The 18,515-nt window shown below is 42.5% G+C and overlaps 1 protein-coding gene across 5 annotated transcripts in view; it reads left to right on the forward strand.

Annotated features, from left to right (window-relative positions):
* The window catches only part of PIWIL2 (piwi like RNA-mediated gene silencing 2), a 91,111-nt gene that overhangs the window by 49,704 nt on the left and 22,892 nt on the right, over positions 1–18,515 (forward strand). For all 5 annotated transcript variants that reach the window (XM_009454917.5, XM_528083.9, XM_003311634.7 and 2 more), the window contains 2 exons: positions 774–862; positions 2,708–2,813. In XM_009454917.5, the coding sequence (XP_009453192.3) occupies positions 774–862; positions 2,708–2,813 (195 nt within the window). The remainder of the gene's footprint in view (positions 1–773; positions 863–2,707; positions 2,814–18,515) is intronic.

Below are 18,515 nucleotides of genomic sequence, written 5' to 3' on the forward strand. Positions count from 1 at the left end.
ATACCCAGCTAATTTTTGTATTTTTAGTACAGATGGGATTTCACCATGTTGGCCAGGCTGGTCTCAAACTCCTGACCTGGTGATCTGCCCACCTCAGCCTTCCAAAATGCTGGGATTACAGGTGTGAGCCACCATGCCCAGCCTGGTTTTTATGTTTTTAAATGGCGGAAAAAATAAAACTAAGATGATTATTCCATGACACATGAAAATTATATGAAGTGAGTTTTCAGTGTCTTTAAATAAAATTTCACTGGAATACAGCCATACTCCTTTTCATACTGTCCATGACTGCTTTTGTGTTAAGCAGATAGAATTAAATAAAGGTCAAGTGTGCTTTTTCTGAAATACTTGGGACCAGAAGCATTTTGGATTTTAGATTTCTGGGGGTTTGGGTTCATTTGCTTGCATCCCAAATTCAAAAATCTGCAATCTGAAACACTCCAAAATCTGAAACTCTTTGAGTGTCATGTCGGTGCTCAAAAGCTTTTCAGATTTGGGAATGCTCAACCTGTGTTTTCTGCAGAAATCATAAGGCTCACAAAGCCTAAGTTATTTACCCTTTAGTCCTTTGCTGATCCCTGATCTAGATCTTAACTGTGCTTATTGTGTTTAAAAAATGTCAAGTTGATTGTCTTTTTTTTTCCTTTCCCAGAACTTACTTTCACGTATAAACAGTAAGGGGAGGTTGCTTTGGGATTCAGACAGTAATTAAAAATGGAGGAATGCATTGCTCAGGTCTGGGGTTTGGTTTTTGTTTTTGTTTTCTAAACTAGAAACAGTTAATGGTGATCGGGATGGATGTTTACCATGACCCCAGTAGAGGCATGCGCTCTGTGGTTGGCTTCGTGGCAAGCATCAATCTGTAAGTACTGCTCACAGTGCCATCTTGTTTGATTATTTCATTTTAGTGCCTAATCTTATTATAAATCCAGCAAATCTTTTTAGCATTATGTATTACAATATAAAGATTTCTAAACATTTTCTTCCTCTATCTTCATGTGAATTTTTTTTTTTGGGGGGGGGAGGGAAATGGAGTCTCCCTCTGTCACCCAGGCTGGAGTGCAGTGGTGCTATCTTAGCTCACTGCAGCCTCCACCTTCTGGGTTCAAGTGATTCTCCTGCCTCAGCCTCCCCAGTAGCTGGGATTACAGGTGCGCACCACCATGCCAGGCTAATTTTTGTATTTTTAGTAGAGACAGCATTTCACCATGTTGGCCAGGCTGGTCTTGAACACCTAACCTCAGGTGATCCGCCCGCCTCAGCCTCCCAAAGTGCTGGGATTACAGGCGTGAGCCATCATGCCCGGCTATGAAATTTGTTTATGCAACTTTTTTTTTTTTTGAGACTGGGATTTACTCTGCACTGGAGTGCAGTGGCATGATCACAGCTCACTGCAACCTCAACCTCCCTGGGTTTTGGTGATCCTCCCACCTCAGCCTCCCGAGTAGCTGGGACCACAAGCATGTGCCACCATACCCAGCTAATTTTTGTAGAGACAGGGTTTCACCATGTTGCCCAGGCTGGTCTCGAACTCCTGGGCTCAAGTGATCCACCTGCCTCAGTCTCCCAAAGTGCTGGGATTACAGGCATGAGCACTGCACCTGGCTTTGCAGCTTATTTAACTAACTTGGCACGGGTGTGAATGTGCTTCCCAGCTGAAGAGCGACCTCCTCCAAGGCTGGGGCTGTGCTGCCTTGTTGTTGGCATTTTTCCCCCAGAAATGAGGTTTTTTTTATTGTTTGTTCCAACTGTAAAAATAAGGCATGCTCATCCCAAATATCTGCAGAAATTGAGAAAGTGAGAATTCCTCATGGTCCAGCTTTTATTCATATTAACAGTTGCCAAAGGTTTGATGTATATATACTTTCAGATTCTCTTCTATGCGTATATTAACACATACATGTGATATATATCTCTGAAACACACACACACACACACACACACATATATATATTTGTACAAATGGGATATTGCTAGGCATACTATTCCTTAGCTTAATATGCACTTAAAGTGTACATTTTCCTGTATCATTACAAATAAATCTCCACCAACTCAACTGCTGCTCAGAATTTATTCTGTGTATCATTATTTAACCAGTCCTCTCTTGGTGGATATCTTAAGTTGTTAAATTTTTTCTATTGGAGCAGTTTTTGTAGGAAATATCCACAATTACACTTTTTAAAAATTATTTATTTATTTATTTATTTATTTTTTTGAGACAGAGTCTCGCTCTGTCACCCAGGCTGGAATGCAATGGCACAATCTCAGCTCACTGCAAGCTCCGCCTCCCGGGTTCACGCCATTCTCCTGCCTCAGCCTCCCGAGTAGCTGGGACTACAGGTGCCCGCCACCACGCCCGGCTAGTTTTTTTTGTACTTTTAGTAGAGACAGGATTTCACCGTGTTAGCCAGGATGGTCTCGATCTCCTGACCTCGTGATCTGTCCGCCTTGGCCTCCCAAAGTGCTGAGATTACAGGCATGAGCCACCGCGCTCTGCCACGATTACACATTTTTATGTTCTGCATATGACTTAAATATGTCTTTTCTCCATGTCACTACTTGTTCTTACATATAAATGCATTTTCTAGGTATTTGTTTTTGGATTGATTGGTAGAGAAACCTGTGTTACTGACATAAGCCATAGGCTGTCCCCTTCGAGCATTTGTTCATCTTCCTTTCTCTGTCTCTCTGCTCACCCTGACCCTAGCACCCTCACAAAATGGTATTCCCGGGTGGTGTTCCAGATGCCGCATCAGGAGATTGTGGACAGCCTGAAGCTATGCCTCGTGGGCTCCTTAAAAAAGTTTTATGAGGTGAGGAGAACAGAAATTCTCAGGCTTCTGGGGTTTTTTGTTTTTTTATTTTTATTTTTTGAGACAGAGTCTCACTCTTGTCGCCCAGGTTGGAGTGCAGTGGAGCGATCTGTGTTCACTGCAACCTCTGCCTCCTGGGTTCAAGCGGGTCTCCTGCCTCAGCCTCCCAAGTAGCTGGGATTACAGGCGTGCACCAGCACGTCCAGTTAATTTCTGTATTTTCAGTAGAGATGTGGTTTCACCATGTTGGCCAGGCTGGTTTCGAACTCCTGACCTCAGGTGATCTGCCTGCCTGGGCCTCCCAAAGTGTTGGGATTACAGCTGTGAGCCACCGCGCCTGGCCAAGTTTCTGGGTTTTTAAGGATTACCTATGTGAACACTTTACAGGAAGTCTGATGTGGTGAGAGGGATCTCAAATCAAAGGTGAGTCTCCTAAACAGCTGCTGCTGAGCAGGCAGCTCAGAGCTCCTCCTTTCAGGCTTCAGCTTGTACAGATCAGCTTAAAGAGCTAAATGCTTTCGTTTGGTTTAGTAAGTAATAATTTTTTCTCAGGTTGTCAGCCTGATGTCTCTAGACATAATCTTCATGCCCTTATCGGGGAAGTTGGGGATAAGTTTCAGCAATTAAAGCAGCTTATGAGTGTACTCAGCTTTTTATAACTTACTAGGCGCTGGCTCTTTTCATTTTGGTTCAAGACAAATGCCTCCTTATAAATCACCCCTCGAACTCTAAAGAATGCTAACCATGGAGGATTACTATAATTAAGCTGATACTGGATCTAGAACAGTGAGCAAGCAAGGTACTGATTTCTGCCTTGGCCAGTACATCAAAGGAAGCACTGATAAGTGCCTTTCATTTCTTAGGATCAGGGTTAGACCTTAACCTTTGCATAGAGGCTAAGCAGCAAGAAATGTCATAATTTCATATGATTGAACTCAGTCTCTAAGGCTCCACCTTGTCTCTTTATAGAATAATGTTTCCTACAGCATCCTGCAAATACTTTAATACTGTTCAGTTATTAGAGGTTATTTTTTTTTAAAGTCTGTCTCCAGCAAGGTCCATATGTTATGCTACTGAGTCACCAAGTTCTACCAGACTTTCCTTTTTGTTGTTGTTCTAATTGTTTTCCTTCGAAGTTTGATCTGTCTTCTAATACCTATCTGTGAAGCCTTTTCCCTTCTTCCCTCACTGCTCCATCCTTAAGCTGCCTTATATTTGTTATTTATCCATCCCACTGGGTTGTATCCTTATTTATCCATCCCACTGGGTTGTAAATTACTTGAACACTGGTTATGGATGGCTATGTAACAAATTACCCTGAAACTTAGTGGCATGAAATGAGCAAGTTTGATGTTCACAATCAGGAACTGGACAAGGCACAGCCGCGGGCTCCATTTCTCCATGTGGGCCTTGTTGTATGGTCTTTTCACATGGGCTCTTTGGGCCTCCTCCTTGCATGCTAGCTGGATTCAAAGCCTGAATGTTCCACAAGACAGAGTGCCGGTGGAAGTCATGCTGCATTTTATGCCTTAACTGTGGAAGTAATGCAATATCACTTCTGCTGCATTCTAATTGTCCAAGGAGTCACAAAGTCCCACCCAGCTTTGAGGGGAGGGCAGTTGATTCCACCTTCTAATCCAAGGGTGGCAAGGGTCTGAAAGAACACGTGGCACCAGAGATATTGCTGTGGCTGTTTTCTTTTTTTGAGACAGGGTCTCACTCTGGTTGCCCAGGCTGGAGTGCAGTGGCACAATCTCGGCTCACTGCAGCCTCTGCCTCCCAGGCTCAAGCGATTCTCCTGCCTCAGCCTCCTGAATAGCTGGGATTATAGGCATGTGACACCACACCTGGCTAATTTTTGTATTTTTTGTAGAGACAGGGTTTCAGCGTCTTGGCCAGGCTGGTCTTGAACTCCTGACCTCATGATCCACCCTTCTCAGCCTCCCAAAGTGCTAGGATTACAGGTGTGAGCCGCTGCGCCCAGCTTTTTTTTTTTTTTTTTTTTTTTTGAGACGGAGTCTCACTCTGTAACCCAGGCTGGAGTACAGTGGCGCAATCTCAGCTTACCACAACCTCTGTCTGCTTCCTGGATTCAAGCAATTCAACTGCCTCAGCCTCCCGAGTAGCTGGGATTACCTGCATGTGCCACAAGACCCAGCTAATTTTTTTTTTTTATTTTTAGTAGAGACGGGGTTTTGCCATGTTGGCCAGACTGGGCTGGTCTCGAACTCTCAATCTCAAGTGATCCACCCGCCTCAGCCTCTCAAAGTGCTGAGATTATAGGTGTGAGCCACCATGCCTGGCCTGCTGTGGCTATTTTCTTTTCTTCTTTTTTTGAGACAGAATTTCACTCTTATTGCCCAGGCTGAAGTGCAGTGGCACAATCTGGGCTCACTGCAGCCTCCGCCTCCCAGGTTCAAGCAATTCTCCTGCCTCAGCCTCTCAAGTAGCTGGGATTACAGGTGCCCGCCACCACGCCTGGCTAATTTTTTTGTATTTTTAGTAGAGATGGGGTTTTGCCACGTTGGCCAGGCTGGTCTCAAACTCCTGACCTCAGGTGATCCACCCCCCTCAGCCTCTCAAAGTGCTGGGATTATAGGCGTGAGCCACCGTGCCCAGCCACTGTGGCTATTTTGTAAAAGTGCAGTCTGCTGCAAGCACAGGGACTGTCTTGATTCCTTTTCCATCTCTTACACTACTAAGCTGACACTCCTGGTGATTTACGTTGAATTTCTAGTATCACAATTCTATTGTAAGTCAATTAACAGTTTGTTTTGGTCTCTGTTTCTTTATCTGAACTATGAACTTAAGTAGTATTTATTAAATTCTGTAGAACCAGATCAAAGAAAAAATAAATCTGTTTTTAAATCTAGAATAAAACTGGCTCATCTGAATATAAATGTTCTCTGAATCAAAAGAATTTTTTTTTTTTTGAGACAGATTCTTGCTCTGCCTCAGCCCCCAGAGTAGCAGGGACTACAGGCATATGCCACCACGCCTGGCTAATTGTTAAAAATTTTTAGTAGAAATGAGGTGTTGCTATTTTGCCCAGGCTGGTCTGGAACTCCTGGGCTCAAGCGATCCTCCCACCTCAGCTTCCCAAAGTGCTGGGATTACGGGCATGAGCCACTGCGCCTGGCCAAAAGGTTTCATTTCATTCAGGTCCTCATTATTGGCTTAGTCCTATGCCAGCTTTTGCCATTTCCCCAGTTGTTCTGCACCTAGTGGAAGGAATCTTTGTATTTAAACTGTTTTGCAAAATGAAGACCTCATCTCTACAAAAAAATTGAAAAAATAAGCCAGGCTTGGTGGCATGCACCTGTAGTCCCACTTCTTCAGGAGGCTGAGGTGGGAGGATCCCTTAAGCCTAGGAGTCCAGTGCTCCAGTGAACTATGATCATGCCAGCCCAGTTGACAGAGCCTGCCTCTAAAACAAATAAAATAAAAAATAAACGATTTTGATCATGCCTCTCGCAGAGCTTATCCTGACTCAGCAGCCTCAACAAATTTGCTTTGGGGTTCTAAGATTCTGACTACCTCTGGACTCCCCAGTTTTATTAATATCTTCCCCTAGGAATGGCAGTAACCACCGGAAGTTCCAACACCTCCAAACAGTTGCCGCCTTACACATTTTCAGCCCCATTTTGCATCAGGGCTTGCTAGTCCAAAGCCCATTTTCTCCATTCTAAATCTCTCACTTGTCCTCTGGACTCACATGCAATAATAAAATGCTTCCAAATACTGTTTTGGTTTTTGTTTCGTAAATAAACTTTTTATTTTGGAATAAAAGTTGCAAAATAGGTTAGAGGATAGAGTTCCCATACATCCTTCATCCAGTTTTCCCTCATTGTCAACATCTTGCCTTGCTAGCTGTGTTACATAAATGTTTCCAAATATTCTTATCCTTTTCCTTGAATAGTTGATTTTGCTCTTCTCCTTTTTCTGTAACTAGGCTTTTCCTTGATGAATACATGCCCCTCCCCCCCCCCCCACCTTTTTTTTTGAGACAGGGTTGCTCTGTTGCCTGGGCTGGAGTGTAGAGTCACAGTCTCGGTTCACTGCAGCCTCAACCTCCTGGGCTCAAGGGATCCTCCCACCTCAGCCTCCCAAGTAGCTGGGACTACAGGCACATACCACCACACCCAGCTAATTTTTGTATTTTTTGTAGAGACAGAGGGTCACTATATTGCTCAGGCTGGTCTCAAACTGAGGCTGATCTCAAACTCCTGGCCTCAAGCTATCCGCCTACTCAGCGTCCCAGAGTGCTGGGATTATAGCTGTGAGCCACTGAGCCCAGCTGAATACCCTGTCCTGTCCCATCCTGTCCCGTCCCATCCCATCTTGTCCTGTCCTGTCCTTTCCTTTCCTTGTCCTGTCCTTGTCCTGTCCTTTTTTGTCCTGTCCTTTCCAGGCACACGCCACCACACCCAGCTCAGTTTTGTATTTTTAGTAGACACGGGATTTCACTGTGTTGGCCAGGCTTGTCTTGAACTCCTGACCTTAAGTGATCCGCCTGCCTTGGCCTCCCAAAGTGCTGGGATTACAGACGTGAGCCACTGTGCCCAGCTGAATACCGTTTTCTTAGAATTATCTCAGGTTGTGATTGCTCTCATATCTCAAGAGCCAGACACCTTCCCCAGGCCAGTTTTTGTTGTTGTTGTTGTTGTTGTTGTTGTTGTTGTTGTTGTTTGAGGCAGAGTCTCTCTCTGTCGCCAGGCTGGAGTGCAGTGGTATGATTTCGGCTCACTGCGACTTCCGCCTCCCCGGTTCAATGTCGCCAGGCTGGAGTGCAGTGGTATGATTTCGGCTCACTGCAACTTCCGCCTCCCCGGTTCAAGCACTTCTGCCTCAGCCTTCCAAGTAGCTGGGACCACAGGCACACACCACCACGCCCAGCTAATTTTTGTATTTTCAGTAGAGGTGGGGTTTCACTATGTGGGCTAGGATAGTCTTGATCTCTTGACCTCGTGATCCACCCACTTCAGCCTCCCAAAGTGCTGGGATTATAGGCGTGAGCCACAGTGCCCAGCCCAGTCATTTTTTTAAACCAGTATTACATCTTGGAGTGTCTTTAACTTAATTTCCCAATACAATTGATTATTAATATCAGCATCATCATAAGACTTGTTTACAATGAGTTAGTTGAATCTTCCCAACAATATTAGTGTTATTTCATCTCATAGTACAATAGTAGATATAACCTGAAATGTAAGAGTCAAAGATACTGGCACATTACTAGAGTCCTACTCAGTCATAAATAATTAGTCCAGATTATCATCATACTGCATGATTAAAGTGTCTCCCAGATATGTGCCACTTAGGTTTGCAGGCTTCCATTCTACATTGTCAGGTTTCAAAAGCAGGAGTCCTCTCAGTAACATGGCTTTACCCCTTTAGGCATCCCATTTAGTTGAGCTAACAAACAATATCACATCTTGCTCTAAGCCTCTCCCAAGGCACCAGTAGAATATTGGATTTTGGGCTGGGCTTGGTGGCTCATGCCTATAATCCCAGCACTTTGGGAGTCTGAGGTGGGTGGATGGCTTGAGGTTAGGAGTTCAAGACCAGCCTGACCAACATGATGAAACCCTGTCTTTACTAAAAATACAAAAATTAGCTGGGCGTGGTGGCGGGCACCTGTAATCTCAGCTACTTGGGAGGCTGAGGCAGGAGAATCACTTGAACCTGGGAGGTGAAGGTTGTAGTGTGCCAAGATCACGCCACTGCGCTGTAGTCTGGGCGACAAAGCGAGACTTTGTCTCAAAAAAAAGGAATATTGGATTTTACTCACTGTATAACCATTTATTCTTTCCCTAATCCTCAGATATCATTCTTCCTTCTCTCCATTTATACCCCCACCTTTCCACTTTTGAAAGGGACATTAAGTTTGGCCACTGTGCTGATCTAGACTGCCGGCAGCAATACTAGCCTAGCAAACGTCTCCCACTCAGTCTACTCCCATTCATATAGAGCAGTGTTACAGAGGTACAGAACTAGTGGGTTTTCTCTACTACTAGGCAACATAACTGCATTCCCTGTGAACCCCAGTTTTGCCAGATGGAATGAAGGTACAGTTCACCCCCATCAGGTCCTTAGGAACTCTAACATGAAGGTTTAAAAGTATAGTTTCTTGCTTAGAGCTTGTTATGAGTTTGTGCTCCCAAGAAGATGAAGTCCCAATCCCCAGTACCTGTGAATGTAACCTTATTTGGAAATAAAGTCTTTGCATATGATTAAATTAAAATGAGGTCATTAGAATGGGCCCTGCTTCAATATGACTATGTTTTTATGAGGAGAGGAAATTTAGACACAGAGGCAGACACACATAGACGGAAAATAATCTGAAGACACGGAGAACACCTATCTGTAAGCCAAGAGACACCTGAGAATCCCAGAAGCTAGGAGAGAGGCACGAACAGATCTTTTTCTTTACAACCCTCAGAAGGTCTGTAAACACCTTGATTTTGAACTTCCAGCCTCCAGAACTGTGAGACAATAAGTTTCTGTTGTTTAAGCCAGCTTGTTTTGTATGACAGCCATAGCAGACTAATACAGAAGTCATCCCAGCTTCTGGCACCTACAGTGTAGGAATACTACATCAGGTAGGAAAAAAAGACTGTTGAGGTCATGTGGGAAAGAAAGAAAAAAGTATAGTTGTACCACATCCTGCCCCCAGGGAAGAATTATAAAGTCACAATAGCATCCTGCCCACTCCACTTCCTTCGATTCGGCAGAAAAAGGGGAGAAATCTACCTAGTGGAGATGTTTGCTAGGCTCTGGCCCTGTTGAGTGTGAGCACACACTCATGAAAGTGTGTAAGCCAGCCCTTCAGGTTTTTCTTTCTTCCACTTTAGACAACAGATGTTTCAGTTGCCCATTCTAATTCTCTATCAAACCATTACTGTGAGGATGAAAGTATGTTCTTTGGTTTGAAGAAATGTGACTCCATGGTCTAAATTGATGCATTATCTTTTGATTTAGTCCTTTTTTTTTTTTTTTTTTTTTTTTTGAGACAGTCTCATTCTGTCACCCAGGCTGGAGTGCAGAGACGTGATCTCCATTCACTGCAACCTCCACCTCCCAGGTTCAAGTGATTCTCCTGTCTCAGCCTGCCAAGTAGCTGGGATTACAAGCGTGCGCCACCACACCCAGCTAATTTTTGTATTTTTAGTAGAGATGGGATTTCACCATGTTGACCATCCTGGTCTCAAACTCCTGACCTCAAGTGATCTCCCTGCCTCAGCCTCCCAAAGTGCTGGGATTACAGGTGTGACCCACCGTGCCCAGCCTTGTTTTAGTCCTTTCATAGTATTTTGGGCGTTTGCATCTACCAGCAGGTATGCAAAATCCAGTCTGTAGTAAGTAAGTGTCTGCTCGTGTCAGGCACTGTCACAGCCTCCTGGGACTACCAGAGTAAGTCCAACTTGCCAGCCAAGTGCAGAGTCTTACTGCTGGGGAATCTGCTCCATAGCCATCCGCACTCTCTTGTTCAGAAAGAACAATTGTTGATAGTGCTTCACAGGGTTCAAGAGGAACATGTAGAATAGATTCAGCCTATCTCTGCACTGCTGTAGTTCTGCAGTGTCTACTCATTTCATGAAGCCAGATGGACCGCCTCAAGCAAGGAAATTGGGATATCCACTCCCAGAGTTCCCCTCGCCTTCCCAGCCTGGAAGGTTTTACTGTTGGCCATCAACATGTCCTGCTTGCTTGCTTTAAAAAAAAAAAAAAAAATTGAGGTGAAATAGGTGAGGTTCAGTGGCTCGTGTCTGTAATCCCAGCACTTCGGGAGGCCAAGGCAGGTGGATTGCTTGAGCTCAGGAATATGAGACCAGCCTGGGCAACATGGTGAAACCCCCATCTCTATAAAAAATAGAAAAATTAGCTGGGCGTGGTGGTACATGCCTGTAGTCCCAGGTACTTGGGGGGCTGAGGTAAGAGGATCTCTAGTTTAAAAACATTTTCATCACCCCATAAAAACACCCCATGCCCATTAAATAATCATTCCTTATTCACACCTTCTCCTAATTTCTGGTAACATCTAATTTGCTTTTTGTCTCTACTGATTTGTCTATTTTGCCTGTATTGTAGAGTAATTTTAAAATGTGTGACCTTTTGTGTTTAGCTTACTTCACTGAACATGTTTTCAAGGTTTATCTGTGTTGTAGCATATATTCATACTTTTTTCCTTTTTGTGGCTGTATAATATTCCATTGTATTTATTCCACGATTTGTTGATCCTTTCACTTGTTGATAAACATTTGGGCTGTTCTCACGTTTTGACTATTGTGAATAATGCTGCTGTAAACATTCCTGAACAAGTATTTGTTTAAGTTCCCATTTTCAGTTCTTTTTGGATATATACCTAGGAGTGAAATTGCAGGGTCATATAGTAGTTCTGTGTTTAACTTTTAGAGGAACCACCAAGCTGTTTTGCCCAGTGGCCAAGCATCATTTTACATTCCTACCAGTAATGTAGAAGTTTTCAGTTTCTCCAAACAATTGCCAACAATTGCTATTTTCTGTTTTTTTACTTTTTTTTTTTTTTTTTTTTTGAGACAGAGTCTTGCTCTCTCACCCAGGCTGGCATGCAGTGACACGATCTTGGCTTACTGCAGCCTCCACCTCCTAAGTTCAAGAGATTGTCCTGTCTCAGCGTCCTGAGTAGCTGGGGATTCCAGGTGCACGCCACCACACCCAGCTAATTTTTGTTTTGTTTTGTTTTTAGTAGAGTTGGGGTTTCACCATGTTGGCCAGGCTGGTCTCGAACTCCTGACCTCAGGTGATCCGCCCAGCTCAGCCTCCCAAAGTGAGGCACCACGCCTGGCCTTTTCAGTTTTAAATCGTCACTGTTTTTTGTGGGGTTTTTTTTTTGGTTTGTTTTTTTTTTGAGATGGAGTTTCACTCTTGTTGCCCAGGCTGGAGTGCAATGGCGCGATCTTGACTCACCACAACCTCCACCTCCCGGGTTGAAGCGATTCTCCTGCGTCAGCCTCCTGAGTAGCTGGGATTACAGGCATGCACCACCACGCCCAGCTAATTTTGTATTTTTAGTAGAGACGGGGTTTCTCCATGTTGGTCAGGCTGGTCTCAAACTCCCGACCTCAGGTGATCCGCCTACCTTGGCCTCCCAAAGTGCTGGGATTACAGGCATGAATCACCATGCCCGGCTTGAATCATCACTGTTGTGAAGTATCTCGTTGTGGTTTTGACTTGCGTTTCTTAATGACCAGTGATGTTGAACATCCTTCATGTGCTTGTTGCTCGTTTGTGTCATTCAAATCCTTTGCCCATTTAAATTGGGCTATTTGTCGTTTTGTTGTTGAGTCGTAGGAGTTTTAAAAATATTCTGGAAACTATACTCTTATCTGATGTATGATTTACAAATATCTCCCCCCATTCTTTAGATTTTCACTTGCTTGATAATGGTCTCTGCTGCACGAAAATTTTAAATTTTGATAACATGCAATTTATCTATTGTATCTTTTGTTCCTTATGGTTTTGGTGCTCAATCTAAGAATTCATTGCCAAATCCAAGGTCATAAAAGCTTGTCCCCTGTATTTTTTTTCTAACAATGTTACAGTTTTTAACTCTTACATATAAGTCACTGATTTGAGTTATACAAAGTGAGGTAAGGGTCCAGTTTTATTCTTTTGCATCTGGATATCTACTTGTCATAGCACCATTCGTTGAGAGAATTCCCCATTGAGAAATCTTGGCACCCTACTTGAAAATCAATTGTCATAGATGTTTGGGTTTATTTCTGGACTGCTAATTCTATTCCATTGGTCTGTGCATCTAATTTTATGCCAGTAACACACTGTTTTGATTATTGTTGCTTTGTAATAAGTTTTGAAATTGGAGAGTGTGAGTCTTCCAACTTTATTTTTCTTTTTCAGTATTGTTTTTGCTATTCAGTGCCCCCTTGGAATTGTATATGAATTTGAGAGAAGGCTTTTTTGTTTCTGCAAAAAGAGGCCATTGAAACTTTCATAGGGATTGTATTGAATATCTAGATTACTTTGAAGAGTATTGTCATCGTAATGATACTGTCTTCCAGCATATGGACACAGGATGTCTTTCTATTTATTTAGATCTTTTTAAATTTCTTTCAGCAGTGTTTTGTAGTTTCCATGTATAAGTCTTTTACCTGTTTGGTTGAAGTTTATTCCTAGCTATTTTATTCTTTTGGATGCTATTGTAAATGGAATAGTTTTAATTTCATTTTTGGATTGTTCATTGCTGGCATATAGAAACACAACTGTTTTTATGTGATCATGTACCCTGTAACTTTGCTGAATGTGGTTATGAGCTCTAGTCATTTTTTTTTTTTAATTCTTCGGGATTTTCTAGATACAGAATAATGTCATTTGCTTATGGGAATGGAGTCTTCTTTCTTTTCAGTTTGAATTCTTTTTATTTTCTTTTCTTTCTTAATTTGCTTAGTTTATTTCCTTTTCTTCCTTAATTGTTATGGCTAGGATTTCTATTATGGTATTGAATAGCAGTGCTAAAATCAGGCATGTTTGTCTTTTTCCTGATAGTAGAGGCAAAGGTTTCAGTTTTTCGCCATTGTATATGATGTTAGCTGTGAGTTTTTAATAAATTTCCTTTATCATGTTAAGAAAGTTTCTGCTCCTAATTTGCTGAGTATTTTTATAATGAAAGTGTGTTGGATTTTATCAGATGATTTTTCTGCATATTAACTTTTAACAGTCTTGTTCAGATTAATACCAAATTAATTTTAATAGTTGTGTCAGGCCATTCTTGCATTGCTGTAACAAGATACCTGAGACTGGATAATTTATAAAGAAAAGAGGTTTAATTGGCTCATGGTTCTGCAGGCTTCACACGAAGCATAATGCTGGCATCCACTCAGCTGCTAGGGAGGCCTCAGGAAGCTTACAGTCATGGTGGAAGGGGAAGCAGAAGCAGGCACTTCACATGGTGAAAGCAGGAGTAAATGAGAGAGAGAGAGTGTGAGAGAGAAGAAGAGGTGGTACACATTTTAAATGACCAAATCTTTGTGTAAACTCAAAGCAAGAGCTCACTTATCACCAGGGGATGGCCCAAGCCATTCCTAAGGGATCTGCTCCTATAATCGAAACACCTCCCACCATGCCCCATCATGAGGCCATGATCATGTCATGACATGTCATGTCATGTCATGATCATGACACCATCAGAGGCTGTCTTCATTTTTCTTTCTTATTTCTTTTTCTTATACCGGATATAATCTCAACTGACATCGTTTCTGGTTTGCTGATTATTTCTTCTGCTTGCTCAAATCTGCTGTTAAGCACCTCTAGTAAATTTTTCATTGCAGTTACCATAGTTTCTCACTCCTGAATTTCTATTTGGTTCTTTCTTGTAATTTCTGTGCCTTTATTGATAGTCTTTATTTGGTGAGACACATTCTCATACTTTCGTTAAGGTCTTAAGACATGGTTTCCTTTAGTTCTTTGAACAATATTTAAAATAGTTGATATAGCTGGGCGTGGTGGCTCACGCCTATAATCCCAGTACTTTGGGAGGCCAAGGCGGGTGGATCACGAGGTCAGGGGTTCGAGACCAGCCTGACCAACATGGAGAAACCCCATCTCTACTAAAAATACACAAATTAGCTGGGTGTAGTGGCGGGCACCTGTAATCCCAGCTACTCAGGAGGCTGAAGCAGGAGAACTGCTTGAACCTGGGAGGCGGAGGTTGCAGTGAGCCGAGATCATGCCACTGCACTCCAGCCTGGGCAACAGAGCGAGACTCTGTCTCAAAATAAATAAATAAATTAATTAATTAATTAGTTAATTAAAATAGTTGATATAAAGACTGTCTATAGGACCACGTCTGGGCTTCCTCCAGGACAGTCTCTGTTGACTTTTTTTTCCCATGCATACGTGTCCTACTTTTCTATTTCTTGGCAAGCATCATAATTCTTTGTTGAAAACTGGAAATTTAAGCTGGGCACGAGGTGGCTCACGCCTGTAATCCCAGCACTTCGGGAGGCTGAGGCGGGTGGATCCCCTGAAGTCAGGAGTTCGAGACCAGCCTGGCCAACATGGTGAAACCCCGTCTCTACCAAAAATAGAAAAAATTAGCCTGGTGTGGCGGTGGACTCCTGTAATCCCAGCTACTAAGGAGGCTGAGGGAGGAGAATTGCTTGAACCCAGGAGGTGGAGGTTGCAGTGAGCCAAGATTGTGCCAGTGCAGTCCAGCCTAAGCTACAGAGCGAGACTCTGTCTCAAAAAAATAAAAATAAAAAATAAAAAATTCTGATCTACAGAGGATTCAGGTAATTGATCAGACACATTTAAAAGTAACTTTTAGCCAAGGTAGGAGGATAGCTTGAGGCCAGGAGTCTGCAACCAGCCTGCTCAACATAGTGAGATCTCGTCTCTACAAAAAAGAAATTAAAATTTTTAATTTTTATTTATTTTTTTTGTTTTCTATTTTATTTTCTTTCATTTCTAAAGCCCGAGGAGTTCAAGGTTGCAGTGAGCCATGATCGCATTACTGCACTCCCTCTTTCAACAGAGCGAGACCCTGTTGCAAATAAAAATAAAAACGACTTTTACCTAAATTCTTCAAAGAAATGAAATACAACATTAAGAATTTTAACAAAGAATTAGAAAGCATGAAAAAAATTGGAATTTTTAGAAATGAAAACTACAGTAACTGAAATTAAACTCAGTAGATGGGTGTATTAGTTTGCTACAAATGACATAACAAAGTACCAGCAACTGGCTTACACAACAGAAATTTATTTCCTCACAGTTTCGGAAGTCAGAAATCCAAGCTCAAAGAATTGGCAGAGTCGGTTTCTTTTGGGGGCCTTGGTCTTCCTTGTGTCTGTGTCCTCATCTCCTCTTCTTATGAGGACATCAGTCATACTGGATTAGGGCCCACCCCCATGACCTCATTTAACCTTAAGTACCTCTTTTAAGATCTTATGTTTAAAAAACAGTCACATTCTGAGGTACTGGGGGTTAGGACTTCAACATATGAATGTTGCGGAGGGCATAATTCATCCCCTAACAATGGATAACGGTAGCTTAGATATAGCTGAAGCTGGAAAGAGTCAACTGAAAGATAGGTGAGCAGAAAATAATCAAACTAGCCTGTAATCGCAGCATTTTGGGAGGCTGAGGCAGGTGGAGCACATGAAGTCAGGTGTTCAAGACTGGCCAACATGGTGAAACCCCATCTCTACTAAAAATACAAAAATTAGCCAGGTGTGGTGCTGCGCCCCTGTAATCCCAGCTTCTCAGGAGGCTGAGTCACGAGAACAGCTTGAACCTGGGAGGCAGGCAGAGGTTATAGTGAGCTGAGATTGTGCCACTGCACTCCAGCCTGGGCTTACACAGTGAGACTCTGTCTCTCAAAAACAAAAATAAAAATAATCAAACTGTAACAAGCCAATAGATAGGAGGTTAAAATATAATATGTACATAAGAAGTGGCTCAGAAGGAGGTTAAAGAAGGCAGAAACAACATCTGAAAAGACGATGGTGAGGAATGTTCCAAAACTGTTAGAAGACCCCAAGCCATAGATTCAGAAAGCCCAACACATCTCAAGCAGGATTTATAAAAAGAAAAGCACATCTAGGCACATTATAACACTGTTGAGGGTAAAGATAAATATATATATAGTAAGAACAGTCAAGGAAAAATTAAAAAGAGGTTCCTTCAAAGGATCAATATGGACTAATAGCTAACTTATCAAAATAAACAGCGTAAGCCACAAGATAATAATATAATAGCTACAAAGCACTAAAAGAAAGTAACTGCCAGCATAGCTTCAATCTCATAGCCACTGAAAATAACTTTCACTAGTGAAGGTGAAAAAAGACATTGCATGGCAAATAAAAAATAGACTGTCACCAGCTGACTTACACTGAAGGAAAATATAAAAAGCATTATTCAGCTAGAAGGAACATGTTCCCAGATAGAAGTTTAGAAATGGTTAAAGGAATAAGTAACAATATAAGTGACCATTATGAAGGTAAATTTAAATCTATTCCATCTAAAACAAGAAAAAAATGTCATGTGGCTGTATATTTGTCTGTGCATATAATTTGAAATTTATGACAACAGTGCATATATCAGGAAGAAGTAAATGATGTCCTAATATTCATAGGTCTTTGAATTGTTGAGGAAAAGGTAAAAGTACTCATTTACATTACACTTTGATATGCTATAGATGTTGTACTCTCTAGGGTAACTACGAAAGGAAGAATAAAAGAGTGTATAACTATCAAGATATGAGAGGAAAAAAAATAAATTTAATGTAAGAAGAATACAGGTAAATAAACAGGATCAACAGCAAGCAATACCTAAGTCTTGAAAACATGCTGTGTGAATGTAGCCAGTCACAAAAGATCACATAGAAGAAATGTTTCTGGGCCGGGCGCAGTGGCTCACGCCTGTAATCCCAGCACTTTGGGAGGCTGAGGAGGGCGGATCACCTGAGGTCAGGAGTTTGAGACCAGCCTGACCAACGTGGAGAAACCCCATCTCTACTAAAAGTAACAAAATTAGCCAGGCATGGTGGCACATGCCTGTAATCCTAGCTAGTCAGGAGGCTGAGGCAGGAGAATCGCTTGAACCCGGGAGGCAGAGGTTGCGGTGAGCCAATATCACGCCATTCAACTCCAGCCTGGGCAACAAGAGCGAGACTCTGTCTCAAAAAACAAAAAAAAAATGTTTCTGAACATTTATAAGAAATGTTCAGAACACGAACATCTATAGAAACCAGAAGGTTAATGGTTGCCTGGGGCTGGGGTCGAGGAGGGAACTGGAGTATGGATAGGGTGATGATTACTCAAAAGTATGAGGTTTCTTTGTGAGGTGATGAAAATGTTATAAAATTGACTATGGTGGTGGTTACACATGTAGGAATATAATAAAAAACTTTAATTCGGTGAATTGTAGCATATGAATTATAGCTCAGATTCACAGAGGCAGATGATTAGTGGTTTCCAGAGAATAAGGAGGAAGGGCAAGAATGAGGAGGAACTACTAATGGGTACAGAGTTTTTTTGTGTTTTTTTTTTTGGAGACAGTTTTCACTCGTTGCCCAGGCTGGATGGAGTGCAGTGGTAGGATCTCAGCTCACTGCAACCTCCGCCTTGTGGGTTCAAGCAATTCTTGTGCCTCAGCCTCCTGAGTAGCTTGGATTACAGGCACCCACCACCACGCCTGGGTAATTTTTTGTATTTTTAGTATAGATGGGGTTTCATCATGTTGGCCAGGCTAGTCTCGGAACTCCTGACCTTAGGTGATCCACCTTCCTTGGCCTCCCAAAGTGCTGGAATTACAGGCGTGAGACACCACGCCTGGCCCTGGGTACAAGGTTCTTTTTGGGGTGATTAAATACAAAATTTGGGGCCGGGTGCAGTGGCTCACACCTGTAGTGAAATCCCATCTCTACTAAAAATACAAAAATTAGCTGGGCATCATGGCGGGCGCCTATAGCCCCAGCTACTCGGGAGACTGAGGCAGAAGAATCGCTTGAACCTAGGAGGCGGAGGTTGCAGTGAGCCAAGATCTTGCCACTGCACTCCAGCCTGGGTGACAGAGTGAGAGTCCGTCTCAAAAAAAAAAGAAAAGAAAATACAAAATTTGGTAATTTTGATAGGTACATGACTTTGTCAATACTAATGTATTTTTAGTAGAGACGGGGTTTCTCCACGTTGGTCAGGCTGT

Source organism: Pan troglodytes, chromosome 7 (assembly GCF_028858775.2).
Source record: "Pan troglodytes isolate AG18354 chromosome 7, NHGRI_mPanTro3-v2.0_pri, whole genome shotgun sequence".
NCBI classification, from domain to species: domain Eukaryota; kingdom Metazoa; phylum Chordata; class Mammalia; order Primates; family Hominidae; genus Pan; species Pan troglodytes.